Source organism: Cataglyphis hispanica, chromosome 15 (assembly GCF_021464435.1).
Source record: "Cataglyphis hispanica isolate Lineage 1 chromosome 15, ULB_Chis1_1.0, whole genome shotgun sequence".
NCBI classification, from domain to species: Eukaryota; Metazoa; Arthropoda; class Insecta; order Hymenoptera; family Formicidae; genus Cataglyphis; species Cataglyphis hispanica.
The window spans coordinates 2741755-2756961 of NC_065968.1; the positions used below are offsets into that span (position 1 = coordinate 2741755).

Sequence of the window (15207 nt, forward strand, 5' to 3'; positions counted from 1 at the left end):
CGGGTCGGACGGAGTGGTTTTTAGCTAGCCGAGCTACTCGTATATAGTTGTATGGCATTGTAACCTACGCGCTTTCTCTAGCGATCGGCGTTGCTTCTCCGCTCGCGCTCACGTTCCCCTCATTGGTGCTTAAAAACCTGTGGGGTCAGTGGTGCTCACGGCCCTCGTGTTGACGCAAGCAATTAGGAGCGCGCGGTAGAACGTGCAACTCTACTTCGACATTCTACGATTCGTAAAATAGAGGCAAACAAAGAGCTGCTTTTTTCTACTTTGAACTAGGAGCTGGAATTTACATGGAATTTCGGGACCACGAGAGGTGATTTTATTGCGTGACATCGAGTGATCACGGTTATACTTTTTGTCTAACTTGTTGTTAGCCAATCGTTAAAAGTTTTCGAAATTTTTATTATTGAAAAAGAGACCTTTTTAGCTGCGAGGGTAATAAAACATTCATAAACTTTGTACTTGAAGCTAATCGATTCGCTGCTGTTTTGATTCGAAGCGTTTACGGCATACGTTCATGGTATACAAAATGTTTCAAGTTACAAGGACGCGCGATGTTTCCAATCCTCGTTCTCTATAGGCGTCTCTCTTTAATTAAACAATGATTCCTATAATCAGTGACATATCTAAAAAAAGAGGACAAAAAGGATCGGTTATATGACTACAAACTTCTATGCTTGTGCAAGCGAAGGCATCAGCAACGTTCGATATAAATCGTTTGGCACTACATGTACAACACAGTTGAATTACATGTACAAATGTGAGCAGGAGATAACGTGAATTCGATTCTCACAACGTCGGAGAGATCTCGGTTTGCGTGGTAAATAAATATATACCCGCGATATCGCCCGCGGTGTATTTACAGTTGGATTGGTTGAGAATCACTGGCGCACGCAGACGGCCTGTATTCGGGACAGGCAGCTGGTGCGGGTTGCGCAGTGACCGCGCGCAGCGCCCCGGTCACGTGGTGAAGCGTCACCGGCGTCGAGGTGGGTGCCGTCGAGGCACGATTGGTCGTCGTCGGGATACAAATCCCCTATTCGACGTCGCTCGAACAAAGGGACGAGGCTACATCATCCGTCGTAGCGAGCGCTACCATTAGAAAGTCGTCGACAGTCGATGTGTGCGGGAGTTCCGCGAGTCGGATAGAAAAAGAGAGAGAGAGAGAGAGGGAGATAGAGAAAGAAGGAGCTGATCGGTTCAAGGCGTCGTGAGAAAGTTTCGTCGACCAGAGTACGGGAAGAGGGAGAGTGGAAGGTATTCGCGAAGAGGGTATCCAATCGAAGAGATATATCCAAAGCGTATTCCAGGCGATCGAGCCAGGAATCCTCGATTCATCAGTCGAAATCTCAGTTAGGATAGATCCGACGGAACGGAGTCGTGTGGAGCGACGCGCGTTTGATCGTCCGAAGCGAGGAGAAAGGAATTCGACGAGCGCGAATTCGCGAAGAGAGGACGACGCGACGGAGGTGACGACGCGCATACGCTCATCCGTAAAAATCGATCCTCGCCTAACACCAAGACTAACTGTGCGCCGGGATCGTCGTCGTCGCATCGCCATAATATCGCCGTCGACGGGATACCTCGTGGGACGCTCCGGCGGTTAAGCTCATCCGCGCTGGAGGGTCGACGTCGCACGACGAGGGCTGTAGAGTGCTACGCAGCAACGTGGCGACGACGCCATTTTGTCGTAACCCGTACCGTGCGATTCTTTCGGCATCAGCGCCGTCGAGGCTATTCATCGCCGCGCCGTGACCCGTGACACGCGCGTATCTCCTCCCGCATCATCGCCCTCGCAAAGTGTGCGAATCCAAAATCGACCGGAGATTAGATCGCGAGAGGAGCGGAGAGAGAGAGAGAGAGAGAGAGAGAGAGAGAGAGAAAGAGAAAGAGAGAGAGAGAGAGAGAGGAGGGAGGGAGAAGAATCGAAGGGTGGCGAGACACGGAGTGTGTTTTATTCCGGAGCAACGCGGAGTAGTGCGTCATCATCGGCGTGATTCCGATCTATTCGCGCGCCACGCCATTTCCATTTGCCGATTTTCATCATATCGTCGATACTGCGTTCTCGCCCTGGGTAACCGACCATGAGACTGGAAATTGTGTCGGCGGCGGATTTTCTGGTGCACCTGCTGCGCCTGCAGGCGGGTCAGCTGTCGGAACGTCAATTGGAGATGTTCAAGTCATCGCTGACGGAGGTGTTGCGCCATCGTTATCGGGACCACTGGTTCCCGGATCGGCCAAATCGCGGCTCCGGCTACCGTTGCATACGCATCAACGGTAAAATGGATCCGGTGATCGCTCAAGCCGGCGCCAACGTCGGCCTGCTGCCGACCGTTCTGCACAGCCTGTTCCCAAGCGAGCTCACCATGTGGATCGACCCGTCGGAGGTGTCGTATAGAATCGGCGAGAATGGTTCCATCTGCGTGCTGTACGAGCGGACCGAGCCCGAGAATCCGGACGAGATCTCGTCCCAGCAACACCACCATCACCACCATCACCATCACCATCAGCAGCATCAGCAACAGCAGCACCAGCATCACCATCAGTCGCAGCAACATCAACTGCCGCCGCAGCAAGCGTCGCCGCAGCAACAGCAGCAGCAATTCGAGAGCTGCAAGGACTCCTTATTATTGGAGCATCCGCAGTTCAGCGAGCAGATCGCCGCGTATGTCTCCAGTTGAATCGCCGGGCTCGCGCTCGCCGTCATTCGCGTCCACGCTCTCGAAATAATGTAATTAAGCGCACGTACATCTCGTGATATGTGATATCCCGTGTGTGTCGCGTCGCGACGGACCGTGCGGGTCCGCGCGCACTCGATCTTTCATGGACTCCCCCAACTGCGTGCGCGCGTCCTCCTTGTTGCGATCGTTCTCTTCATACATTTTTCCTCTATACTTCTCTTTCCCTTTTTCCGTCTGCACCGAGAGAGCCTCGAGCCGAGGGTCCCATCATCCCGTCGACTCTTTATCTCTCCCGTTTCCTAGTTACAACCATCGTCCTCTAGCCACGTCCGTGCGAGTTCCTGTTAACGGGGAGAGTCCATCCTTCGGGAACGCGAGCTCGTCCACGCGCGTCGGTCGACTCGAACGACTCTAGTCCAGTCTCGCGCATAACCCGATCCTCCTCTGCGCGCAAACAAGAAGGCGTCTTCTCCAACAAGAGGAATGTATTCTCTCTCGGCGACTAATCCGATCTATCGTCGCGAGAAGAGGAAGTCAGAATTAAATCAGAATCGAAGAGAGAGAGAGAGAGAGGATCAGATCGGTACTTCTCAATCTGACGCCTGTTCCTTTTGGATCATCATCAATCGCTCCATCAGAGCGATCATCTTCTTTTTCTTCCATAAGGAAAAGAACGCGCGGCCGTCGCAGCGAGGAAGAACGGAGCGAGCTCGAAGCTCTCTCTAGCAGCCGTCTAATTGATCTCAGCATCTCCTTCATTCGCGTAACCTCCGGAGTGTCTCTCGTGACAACAGCAACCACGCGAGGGAGGAACAACGAAGACCAGCCAGCCTCACCGCCCCTCCGTTCTCGAGGGAGTAAAGGAACCCTATTCAAACATTTATACACACACACACACACACACACACACACACACACACACACACACACACACACACACACACACACACATGCACGCGCACACCGAACATATGTATCCACATAACATCTCTCTGTCTCTCGCATCCTTCCCGAATGCGTCTTTCTTCCACGTACTTTGTCACGTCGTATTTCGGATTAAGGTTCGTACACACCGGAGCGACGGATATTTTATGACGCGGACGCACGCGAGAGGGAAGCGATCGATCGCTTTGTATATTTTTCATTGAATCGTAAATAACTTTGGACGAGAAGCAACGAGATATCTATATTTTCTTTTTTCGCGGCATGACCCAAATGATGCTAATAATTCATATTCGAATCATTACCGGAGAGATGCACGGGAGAGAACGAGTGTTTTGTTGTTTGCGTCGAAAGCTATTTACAATTTAATCCATGCAACAATGCCGGCTCCCATTTCCATCTCGCGTCGATTTGTACGATCTTAAAATTGAGAACCACGGGATTGAGAGTCGATCGATTTTTTGTTTTCGAGGATTTCCTCGAATCTCGCACTGTCAATGGGGATTACCACCGAGTCACACAAACACATTCATGCAGAAATAAAGACACGCATGTCGATGATTTCTAATCGAGCAAACATTAAATTTATGACGCACGACATTTCTTTCGTGCGGGTCATTTATCGGCGGTATTTATCGATATTTAATTTTAATTTCGCGGGAAAGTCAAGTACATAAAATTCGGAGAATGTAATGAAGCGATAACAGAAGGATGCAAATTCGTTTTACATTTGTAAATTATATTTTCACGAGAGATTGGCTCTCTCTCTCGGCAGATAAAAATCTTGCGTATTTCGACTATTGGTTAGGTTAGGTTAGGTTGAGCAGCGAGTTTCAATGTTAGAAGTCTCAAGTCAAACTTTTCACATGTGCATACACACTCACACACATACACGTACAAATTTCGACGATAGCGCGCGAATTTATATGTACATACATATATGTATATATATACATATATATATAAGCGTTATATAGAACACCATGTACACGCGCGAGGACGAAAGGGACGAAGCGAAATCGTCCTCGGGCGTGTACACAATTGAACGAATTGTATATTATCTTTCGCGTGAAAAAGAGAGAGAGAGAGAGAGAGAGAGAGAGAGAGAGAGGGAGGGAGAGGGAGAGACATGTGGAAGAAAGCAAAACACGACGTATAAAATTACTGTGATTTTATCCACGGGAAGGCACACGAGCGTTATATTTTATTATGGAGAGTCGGTCTCGGTAAGTAAAATTGCTTGATGTATGACGTATGATTGTGAATGTTTCAGAAATGATTGGGAATGATTCAGAAAAAAGAGAGAGAGAGAGAGAGAGAGAGAGAGAGAGAGAGAGAGAGAGAGAATAACTGAACCCGGTGCGTGGGCGCTCATCCAATACGTTTGCTCGCTTCGACAATAATAATAATAATAATAATAATAATAATAATAATAATAATAATAATAATAATAATCGAGCTCGCTCGATTAGTCACGTGTCTGCTTCGTGCTCGCGGACGTCGAGATTTTCTTCAATTACCATTACTCGACGAACTGATATTCGCGACAGCGACGAGAAACGAGATCCATTTATTGTGTCGACGTCACGAGTTTCATTTTGTACACTCTATTACGTAATAAAAATAACATAAAATTGAAAAATACAATTGATAATACAAAATTTCGTTTCACGTAAATTTTCTCCGTAAATTTTCCCGAGCGCGTGAGAGTCTCTGAGGGTGCATGAAAAAAGAAAAAGAAAAAGAAAAAAAAAAGAAGAACGAGTGTACGTCTGTGCGAAAGATCGAACGGATAAAAGAGAAAAAGAGAATGATGGAGGGAGACAGAAAGAGATGGGGAGGGGGGGGGAAGGGAACTTGTCGTGTTCGGCGTCGAATGAGGGAAGGCTCTGTGTGTACGTAGCAATTATAGAAACCATGTCTGTGATTATACTAAGAATAGAGAAAGAGAGACAATATAAGCAATCTCCGTATGTAACGACCTAAACACGAGCAGTCGTGCGCGCGTGCGGGCGCTTACTATACATAACGGTATGTAAATGGTACGTATATGTATTACGTATACACGTGCGAGAGAGAGAGAGAGAGAATCTTTGTTCGCGGATGCGTTTTGCGTTTTTTGAAATCGAGTCGTCGCTTTAATCGGAGCGCAAAATTCACGTGGCACTTTGACACAATAGTTGACACATCTTTTCTTTTCTTTTTGCTCTCTCTTCGTATTTACTTCGTGTATCTGAAAGTAAGTTTCATCGCGGATAAAAAAAAGACATCGGTGATCTCTGTTCACCAGCATCGAAATTCATTCGGCAAAAGCAAAAGATGCAATTTGAATATCGCTTCGAATATCGAACGACGACTCCTTTGAAAATCGCACAAACGCGTTCGCCGACAGCGGAAAGGACAACCGAAAAGAGGGAAAAAAAAAAAAGGAAAAAAAAACACTCTCGCCTCATCTATAATAAAGCCCCTCAGCGCTTCGACATTGACGTCATACGTGATAGGTCGAAGTAATTGATTATATACGTACGTGCATCCTATCATCGCGTGTATTCATCAGATTAATCAAATTAAAAAAAAAAGACAGCCTTCGTTATTTCGAACCGCTACGTGTGACGTCAGAATCGATGGAGGGCTCTTTACTATACATATATACTAGGCGAGAGGTGGATTAGAAGGAGAGAGATTAGATATCGTTTCCATTTTCCGTATTTTATTTAGAATCACCAACGATCTCCCATATATAATCCGTCGAAAGTAGTGCGAGATGAGAGAGAGAGAGAGAGAGAGAGAGAGAGATGTCGCGCCGCGTCGTCCTTGGATGATTATTTTGCCGACAAGAACACGTTCCTTTCCCTTTGTTCTCGATTTTCGTTTCGCGAAATCGCGATCGCGAAGATCGAAAAGGGCGCGCTTGTTTGCGAGAATTCTCCCTTTGTTTACTTATCTATCTTCACACAAACACGCATATGAAACTATAAATATCAACACGAATGTCGAGAGAGAGCGAGAGAGAAAGAGGGTGAAGCGGTGAAGCGAAAAACGATGAGAGAGAGAGAGAGAGAGAGAGAGGGAGGGAGGGAGGGAAAAGGAGCGAATGCGAGCATTTATTTCGCGCGAATATAAATTGTAATTACTAAATATATATGCGCATATATTATATATACATAATTATATACATATATATCGTGTAATTATATATACATATATATATATATATATATATATATATATATATACGATATATATATGTATATATGTATATATATGTCTCTTCAGGAGGAATTTGTACAAACCCGCTGGAATAAGGCACCAGCAAGTCTGTGATTTTAGCTTGGTTACTAATTCAGTATTTTTTTAAATAAAACGAGACAAAATCAAGATAAATCGTAAAAAAAGAAGTATGATTCGGTTCGCGAGAGAGGGGAGGAGAAAGTTTACGAAAGAAGAGAGAAAGCGCGCGCCTGTGTGTGTGTGTGTGTGTGTGTGTGCGTCAGATCGAAAGGTAGGTGCGTTATGTGAGGAGAAAAAGAAGCGTGGGACGGAGGAGGGAGGGAGGGAGGGAGGAAGGGAAATCTCGGAAGCTCGCGATAAAATATTACGATCGAGTGGTTTTTGAAACAAAAAAAGTCTGACCCAAATCGCGACTTGGCGATTTTGTAACATATTTTCTTTTTAAAAAAGAAAAAATAAGAATGTGAGTAAATTAATGTTGCTTATTTTACTTATATCGCTTTTTTTTTTGCTCTTTTCCGAGAAAATGTGTGCGCGATTATCGCGAGATTCTAATTAACTCGTATTGTAATGGTGTCGTCGGTGAACGCGACTCGAACGAACGAAAGGAGCGTGACGTGTCTCGCGTTAAAAAAACATCGTCGCGATAAAGACGACGGCTCGCTCTCTCTATCACGCGAAACTTGGCGTCCACCATCAATCGCGCTTAACAATTTTTTTTTTTTTTTCCTCTCTCATTTTTACTATACCCAGTGATGCAGTATGAAAGGAGAATCGGTTGAATCATCATCGAGCTATTGTCATTGATAAGAAAAAAAAATCAGCCGACGGTATCTCTCGTTGTCCCTATCGTTGTTATGAAATTATCCTCGCTTTGCGTCAGCTGTACAAATTTATATCGATGAATAATTAAACCGCTGTGACTCATACCGATCGATTATCGTATATCGGTATCGTCGATGAGCTTCCGAAGTCCATCTCGAAGAACAACGGCATTGTGGCGTCACGCTCCGATATCGAATCACCGCGTTAGTGCGCGTCTCGATGTCTTCGTTGTATTTTTTTACGCGCGATTCTTCTTCCTTCCTTCCTTGGCCGAAATCGCACCGAGAAAGAATCGCAATGGCGAAAGGAACTCGAGGACCGGCTCTTCGTCGAGTGCTTTCCCTTTCTTTGGAAAAATCGTTTTACGTTCATTACGGACACTGGGAATGAGAGAGAGAGAGAGAGACAGAGAGAGAGGGAGAGAGATGGAAGTACGGTGGATTTTCGGTGAAGTAATATTGCTGGTATGGCGGGGTATCGAAATAAGTAAGAAAGAAAGGAAGAGTGTGTGTATGTGCGTGAGAGAGAGAGAGAGAGAGAGAGAGAGAGAGAGAGTGTGCGAGCGTGCAAAGCCCGACAGGGGTGGTCAATTCGATGAAGATAGGCCTCCCGGCCCCCTCAATATAATTGTGATGACAAATTACTTATAGAAATTGATGAGCGAAGTCATTTAGCGATTTCAGCTTGCAATAGGATTGAGCGAGATGCGAATTCGGCGGCCCTGTCGGTGCATTATTTGGAGAGAACCGGAGGGAGAGCGCGGATATACATGCATATATAAAGAAAGATCCCACTCATTTCTGCGCGTTGACTGCGAGCGAAACGCCACTCGATGAATTCTGTATAAAATTCGCTTTAAACAAGTCTACACGCATGTCCACGAGTATTACACACACACACACACACACACACAACATACATACACATACATACAAAATACACTCACACACTTACACCCGATTCGACATATACAGAGATTTCGCGGATGCGGCGCGAGAAGTGACACTTGAAGCACACGGATACATTTACACACATACTCGAATCTGTAGACTCGTAGATTTATTATTAATTATAATGAATTATAATTATTATATCTATTATATATATCAATGTATAATTATATTTAGTTTTTAGGTTAATATGATGGCTATTATTTCCCGCTTGTACATACGCCGTGAACTCCAGAAGAAAATTAAATCTTTAACAAAGAGAAAATCTATAATTTTTTCGACTGTTTTTGTACAGAGATAATAAAAACAAAGGGCCTCGTGCTTATGAAATTTCATGAATATAAGACACGTGTGTCGGTCACTTTTCGCCCACCATATCATTCCTGATCCGATCACCTTACCGAAGCGCGCAACGCTTCTTTGCTCTATTTGCGTAATGTGAGAGTCTTCGTGATCCTTTTTTTTTTGCATCAGCACAATCAGTCGAAAACATTATGAAAGGCAACAACGAGCTTCAGGAGCAAATCAATTTTTAACGTCCCATAATAAGCGATTGCGAATATTTGGAAATATTTAATAAAACGAAGTAACTCGCTGAGAAAGAGAGAGAGAGAGAGAGAAATGAATTGCGAACTTTCACGAATTATTCAACGTACATTGGCGCGTTCGTATTTTTGTTTTTGCCAAAAAAATTGTTTGCGGATTTTTTTGTTGCGAACGACGTTTACTTAACGGAGACTTAATAACATCGATGATTTATCCTCAATTCCGGTAGAGCGATTTACCTCGCACAATTGCGCGCCTTTGCAAGAACACTTGCGAAGCAATAAATGTCACGTTTTTTTAACACACGTGGGCGAATTTAAGCGAGTGATATTTTTCAGCCGTGATCGCATTCTCGGAATTCTCGATATAAGTATTCTTGAAAGTATTCTTGGAGATAATTCTTGGAGATAAACGCGTGTAGAATCAAAATTTGCGCGACACTTGTCGGCATTGTTTACGTTATAGATATTTCCGAGAACGAGACTGATCAGTGATACGAGTTCTCAAAATTTCACTCCTCATTTATTTAACGAATTTATTTATTTTAAACGAAGGGAAAAATAATTATAATGCGAAATGAGACGTTAGTTTATTTAATATCGAATTCAATCGTTTATCAAGAAGAGTATTTCTCAGAGAGGTGGATAGTAACTAGCTAAAAGTTAAGTTAAAAAGTTGAAAAGTTAATAGCTTTTAATTTGACTTATTTAATTCTAAACTAGTGTTAACTTTAAACTGGTTATTTTTAAATGCACTGACGTTAATTTATTACCTTTTTCTTGTACAAGTTAAAATAAGTCATCTGTATTAAAGTCACGTGAGAATTAATGCGAATATTTTATTTGTCGTATAACAAATTTGTCGCATGTATCGATTTCTTTGGACAGAGAATTAACTTTTAATTTTAATAAGTTCACAATTTTTTAACTTAACTTTAACTGAATTAATTTTTGTTTAAGTAGCTTTTTACTTAGATAATTTTAGGACCATTAACTTCAAACTTAAGTTAGTTAAAAAAAAAAAAAGAAAAAATTAATTCACCCAACTCTGGTATTTTTTAATGATTGTCCATTCATTAATTAGTACCACTATTAATCTATAATTATTCATTGAATTAAATGATCGTCTCGTTTAATTTGCATCACGTGGATATTTCGCGTTGAAAAATCCGTGAAATCTTTATTATCCGATTTATTCGAGAGGTATAAGAGGAATAATTGTCAAAATTATGAATGGAATAATGATTATAGCATAATCGAAATCTGATATTTCGACTACAAAAAATAAAAAAATAGGGCTTTTCTTATAGAAACTGTAGAGAGGAAGAAATGAAACAATATATTTTATACATTTCAATTTTTATACTAATTTTTTATATTAAATTTAATAAAACTAAATTTTTATTTTATACATTTAAAATGATATCGACTTTGCTAGTATCGTTATTTCTTTTTTTCTAAATTTTTCTCGCAAATTGACGTTCAATTACATAGCTGGTGTGTTGTTGTGTCAACATCTCGTACACACTTTGCGAAAGGCTCAGCTGAGATGAAATGAGAACTAGTTTTAATTGGCGCTCGCCTCGTCTGGACGGTTAATTGTCGACGATCTACTCGAGTCGGCAGACCGATTCCGCCATGGATATTGAAATCTGTTGTCGCGAATGCGCGATAGAAGGAGGGAGTCAAGTGACGACGAATAAATTGGATACGCGGTTTTTTTCAGATACGCGCACTCTCTCATGAAGGCGCGAGGATTAAGTCGAATCGCCGAAGGCTAGACGATTTATTCGCCTCAATTATTTTCATTCGATTTTTATTCGATTTATTCGCCTATTATCGCATAACAGCTGACGATTTTGTTGTTCTGATTCTTTGTCTACCTATTTCGCTGAAATTATACATTCTTTACTCTACATAGGAACTCGCCGTACTCTACATAGGAAAAGAATTACTGAATCAGCCTAAAGGACACGCGTTACAGCATCGTCGTCGTAGCTACGCTCTCCGTTTAAGCGCTGTCTGGTTCAACAACCTGATGGGACATTCTTAAGGCTTCTCTCTCTCTCTCTCTCTTTCCTGACACGATGTGGGACAGATAGAAGAGGGGTCCCGCGCGAACAAACGAGGAAAAAGTCGAGGCGTGCGAAATGACGGCGAATTATTGTTACGCTCGAGGAAGAGGGAATGTAGTCACAATCGTCGTCGTCGTCCTCGTCTTCGTCGTCGTCGCCACCAGCGGTGCACCGATGATGGCTTGTGTCGTGGAGGTCAACGTCGGTTGTTGCCCCGGCGTCATGGCTTGGCCCGCACGCCGGTTAGTGGTCCCCTTGTAGGATAGAATTGCTGATTCTGTTCAACACATGAAGCCTTCCTTCCCCCTTCGACTCCACCCCCTTTCCCGTTCTCCTTCTCTCCTTCTCTCTCTCTCTCTCTCTCTCTCTCCCCGTCTATTTCTCTCGCCCTGGGCACATCCATCCTCCTCCGTCAATCTCTTCCGCGCGACTTCTTCTAGCCGAGCTCGTTCCTTGCCGAGGCATCACACTTTGTTGCCTGCCAATCGCACGCCAACGTTGCGTAATATCTCGAGGAGACCGCCAGTTGCTTCGATCGGCACGACTGATCCTGGCCCGAGGAGCCCGAGATTCACGACGGTATACCGAGGTATTTTCCAACGAATAATCGGCGAGAGGATCGTGCGATCGTGCGTGGACATTTACACGCGGTTAGAGTGCGCACGTCATCAGCTGATCTCCCAGCTGATCCCTCAGGCAGTACAGACAGACGGTACGAGCGATAAGCAATCATCGCCACTTATTTTTCCACTAATATCTGAAAGCATATCGTTTCTCTCAAGTTTGATACGAGAGCCGCGCGATGCCACCAAAAGGCGACGATATAATCGACGGCTGCCTCCCTCCCCCCCGCCCCTCCATCCTTAACCCTTCTCGTTAGCGCGAAGGCTCTCGTTCTCGCTCTTCTGTTTCGTTTATCTCAAAGGCGAGTCTTAATCGCGCTTATCGATTGCGTCGCGGGGAAGGGAACTCGGGGTCCTTTTTTCCTTGTCCCCCTACATCGTCTCCCCCCCCTCTCCCCCCTCCTTTCTCTTACACTCGCTCAGTCACACGCTCCGCCTCTTATCATCGAGAACAACGACGAGCCTCTCCGTCGTCGTTTTTCTCTCTCTCTCTCTCTCTCTCTCTCTCCCCGTTGCACTCGCCGCCTTGGGATGCAGCGTATTGTCCCACGTTGAGTGCACACTCGGCTTGCAAGCGCCGTTCTTGCGCAACGTCGGAGAACGGCGCTTGGCAAATTGTCGCGAGTCTGGTGGGCCACTCCAGACGAATCTCTCCAGCGATTGTTTATCGCTCTAACGCGCCGCGCACAACATTGGAAAATTTAATTATGTATAGTTTTAATTTATAGCGGGTGTTTCCTCTCGAAATTGTCTTGGCATTAGTAATCTTGAATGTACGCGAGTATCTACTCATAAGCTCCTCGAAATACAAATAATTAGCAAAATTATTCTTTAATTAATTAATTGAATTATTCTTTCGCAAAATTTAAATCTGAATTTTGTTTATGACGATATGAGTAATGTCAAAGATTGGAGTAAATTGCGAAGAATGATGATTTCTTTTGACAGATCGACCACAGAAATGTTCCATTAAGCGCTAATATATATTAATGGAATATAAAATTATTTAAAAACGAGATGAAAATTGTGTTAAATTAAAAATGTTGCTTTATCATCACTTTATTTCGCTCATAATTTAAGTTTCTTAAAGCAAGAGGGTTTTTTTAATTTTGACTTTTTCATAGAGGAAACCATCATCGATTCTCATTAAATTTAATATCAAGCATCTTTTATAATATTCATGTAAAAAAAATTTAATCCAGTATCTCAAAATTTGAAAGTTAAGAGTATGTTCAAATATTTCAAAAATTTTTAAATTTTATAAAAAAAATTATGTCTTTCATTAATCCTCATAAAATTCAATACTAACTATTTTTTAATGATACTTTATTTGTGTAAAAAAAATTTAACCCAATATTTAAAAAATTACAAAAATTAGTGCGTGCACAAATATTTCTCAAAAGGTTTAAAATTAAAAAAAAAAATTGAATCCTTTCATCAATCCTCACTAAATTCAACATCAATCATTTTTTAATAATATTCTATTTATTTTAAAAAATTTAATCCGATATCTCGAAAGTTGCGAAAGTTAGAAAAAAAAAAAAAAAATTTCGAAAAAATATGATCTTTCGATGTTTTGGAAGATTCTAAACACATTGGCATAGAAAACTGGAAAAAATTTGGTCACGAAAATAAAGCTTTCTCTACGAGAATAATAATATATCATAATTTATTCAAATATATACTATTATCTTTTACATTTAAATTAACCATCGTACATTTTAAAAGAATTCAAATATCGAGCCTTCCTTTACGGCTTAAGTCCTTCGCTACGGTGCCCGCGGTCGCTATTATGCTCCGCGAAATTGGGAAGTTTTAATTACCCTACGACCGTACTTACCGGGTTAATCGGCCCGGGGCGGCTTTACGGTCCTCGGAAAGTTTCGTCTGCCCGCGGAACATTAAACGCGGGCGCTTCCAATTACGTTCACGGTGCATCCCGCCGTCGTCGTCGTTGACGTCGTCGTCGCGCGCAAAACCTCCGTCGATCCGTTCCGAGTTTGGCGAGCCCTCCCTCCCTCCCGCCCCTCCCCCATCCCCCCATCCCCCCGGGCGGTCGTTAACCTTACGCGAAAATGGATAAGACGTGCCGTCGGTTCTGGCAACGTCGCCTATATTATATATCTATAGACCACGTGGGTAGACAAACGCGCATAGTGTCATTGAAAAGCGCATCCGCGATGGAGTGTTTCCAGACGTTGTCGTATATTTTCCCACGGGCATTAAGAGCCGAGACGTGAGGAAAATGCGTGGGTCGTTTCTTTGGACACGACGGTATCTATATGTGAAGATATGAAATAGCAATTTTGCTTCCTCATAGAGGAAGCTATGTTTTTGTGGTAAATTTCTTTTTTTCTTTTTTTTTTTCAATTTTTTATGTTTTTATTTTTTATAAAATTTCGAATTTTTTGAGGAATATTTGGACACGCTCTAACTTTTGCAAATTTTGAGATATCGGGTTAAATTTATTTTATATAAATAGAGTATCGTTAAAAGATGGTTGCTATTGAATTTGGTGAGGACTTATTTTTTTATAAAATTTTGAATTTTTTGAGAAATGTGTAAATTTCGATTCTCCTTTCTCTTTGAGGAAACAGAAAGTAGAGAAATCCTCTTGCTTCAAGGAGCTTAAGCTTTGTGAGCAAGAGAAGATGATGAGGGAGCAATGTGAAGGTTTCTAATTTACACAATTTTCATTTAAACTTAAAGAGATATGTCAAAAATGGTATATCCGATTTTGCAAAACAAGTGAAATTTTAATAACTGATAAGCACTTTACGGCACGTCATTGTTTAATTTAAATTTTGACGTCGTGTCTTATATGAATCGCACATGTGTATTATCTCCTCTCTATGCTTCGGCGTAGCGTATAATAAGATAACCGGCTTTATAACGAGATTATCACTCCGCGCGACACGTTACTCGCTTTTCTAAGGCAGTTGACGGCGCGACAGCAGACAATTACCTGTTAAACGCGCGGTCGACAAGACGGTTAGGCTAACGGTGAAAGAAGATGCGTCCTATTACTTGCTATGGAGAAAATGACGCCGCTATCGGATATAAATTGCGGCTTGCTCCAGTTTGAAAGTTACGACGTTTAAGTCTTTCCCATCGCTCGGGACGAATAAAACCGAAAGACGTATATTTAATAAAAATGCAAATAGCGACAAATAAATCGACTGTAGCGTCCTATATTAATTTTCTAAACGCAGTCGCACGTCGTACTATTTGCCAATCGTCCTTGCCGTTTTCGGATTATTATCACACTCGCTTCTTGCGTCGCAAATTCTTTTCGCGTTCGGAATGTCGTTAAGTAATCCGCAATAATCTCA

At 42.7% G+C, this 15207-nt stretch overlaps 2 protein-coding genes across 4 annotated transcripts in view; both read left to right on the top strand.

Annotated features, from left to right (window-relative positions):
* The window catches only part of LOC126855124 (inositol-pentakisphosphate 2-kinase), a 102762-nt gene that overhangs the window by 52064 nt on the left and 35491 nt on the right, over positions 1-15207 (top strand). The gene's annotated exons all lie outside the window — the stretch shown is intronic.
* Positions 1061-8976, top strand: LOC126855156 (protein BTG2-like). Its single transcript, XM_050602570.1, has one exon. It carries the CDS (start codon positions 2088-2090, stop codon positions 2682-2684), a length of 597 nt encoding a protein of 198 aa, XP_050458527.1. The 5' UTR covers positions 1061-2087; the 3' UTR covers positions 2685-8976.

Coding starts and splice junctions, on each gene's coding strand:
- LOC126855156 (XM_050602570.1), top strand. CDS start 2,088: ATGAGACTGGAAATTGTGTCGGCGGCGGATTTTCTGGTGCACCTGCTG.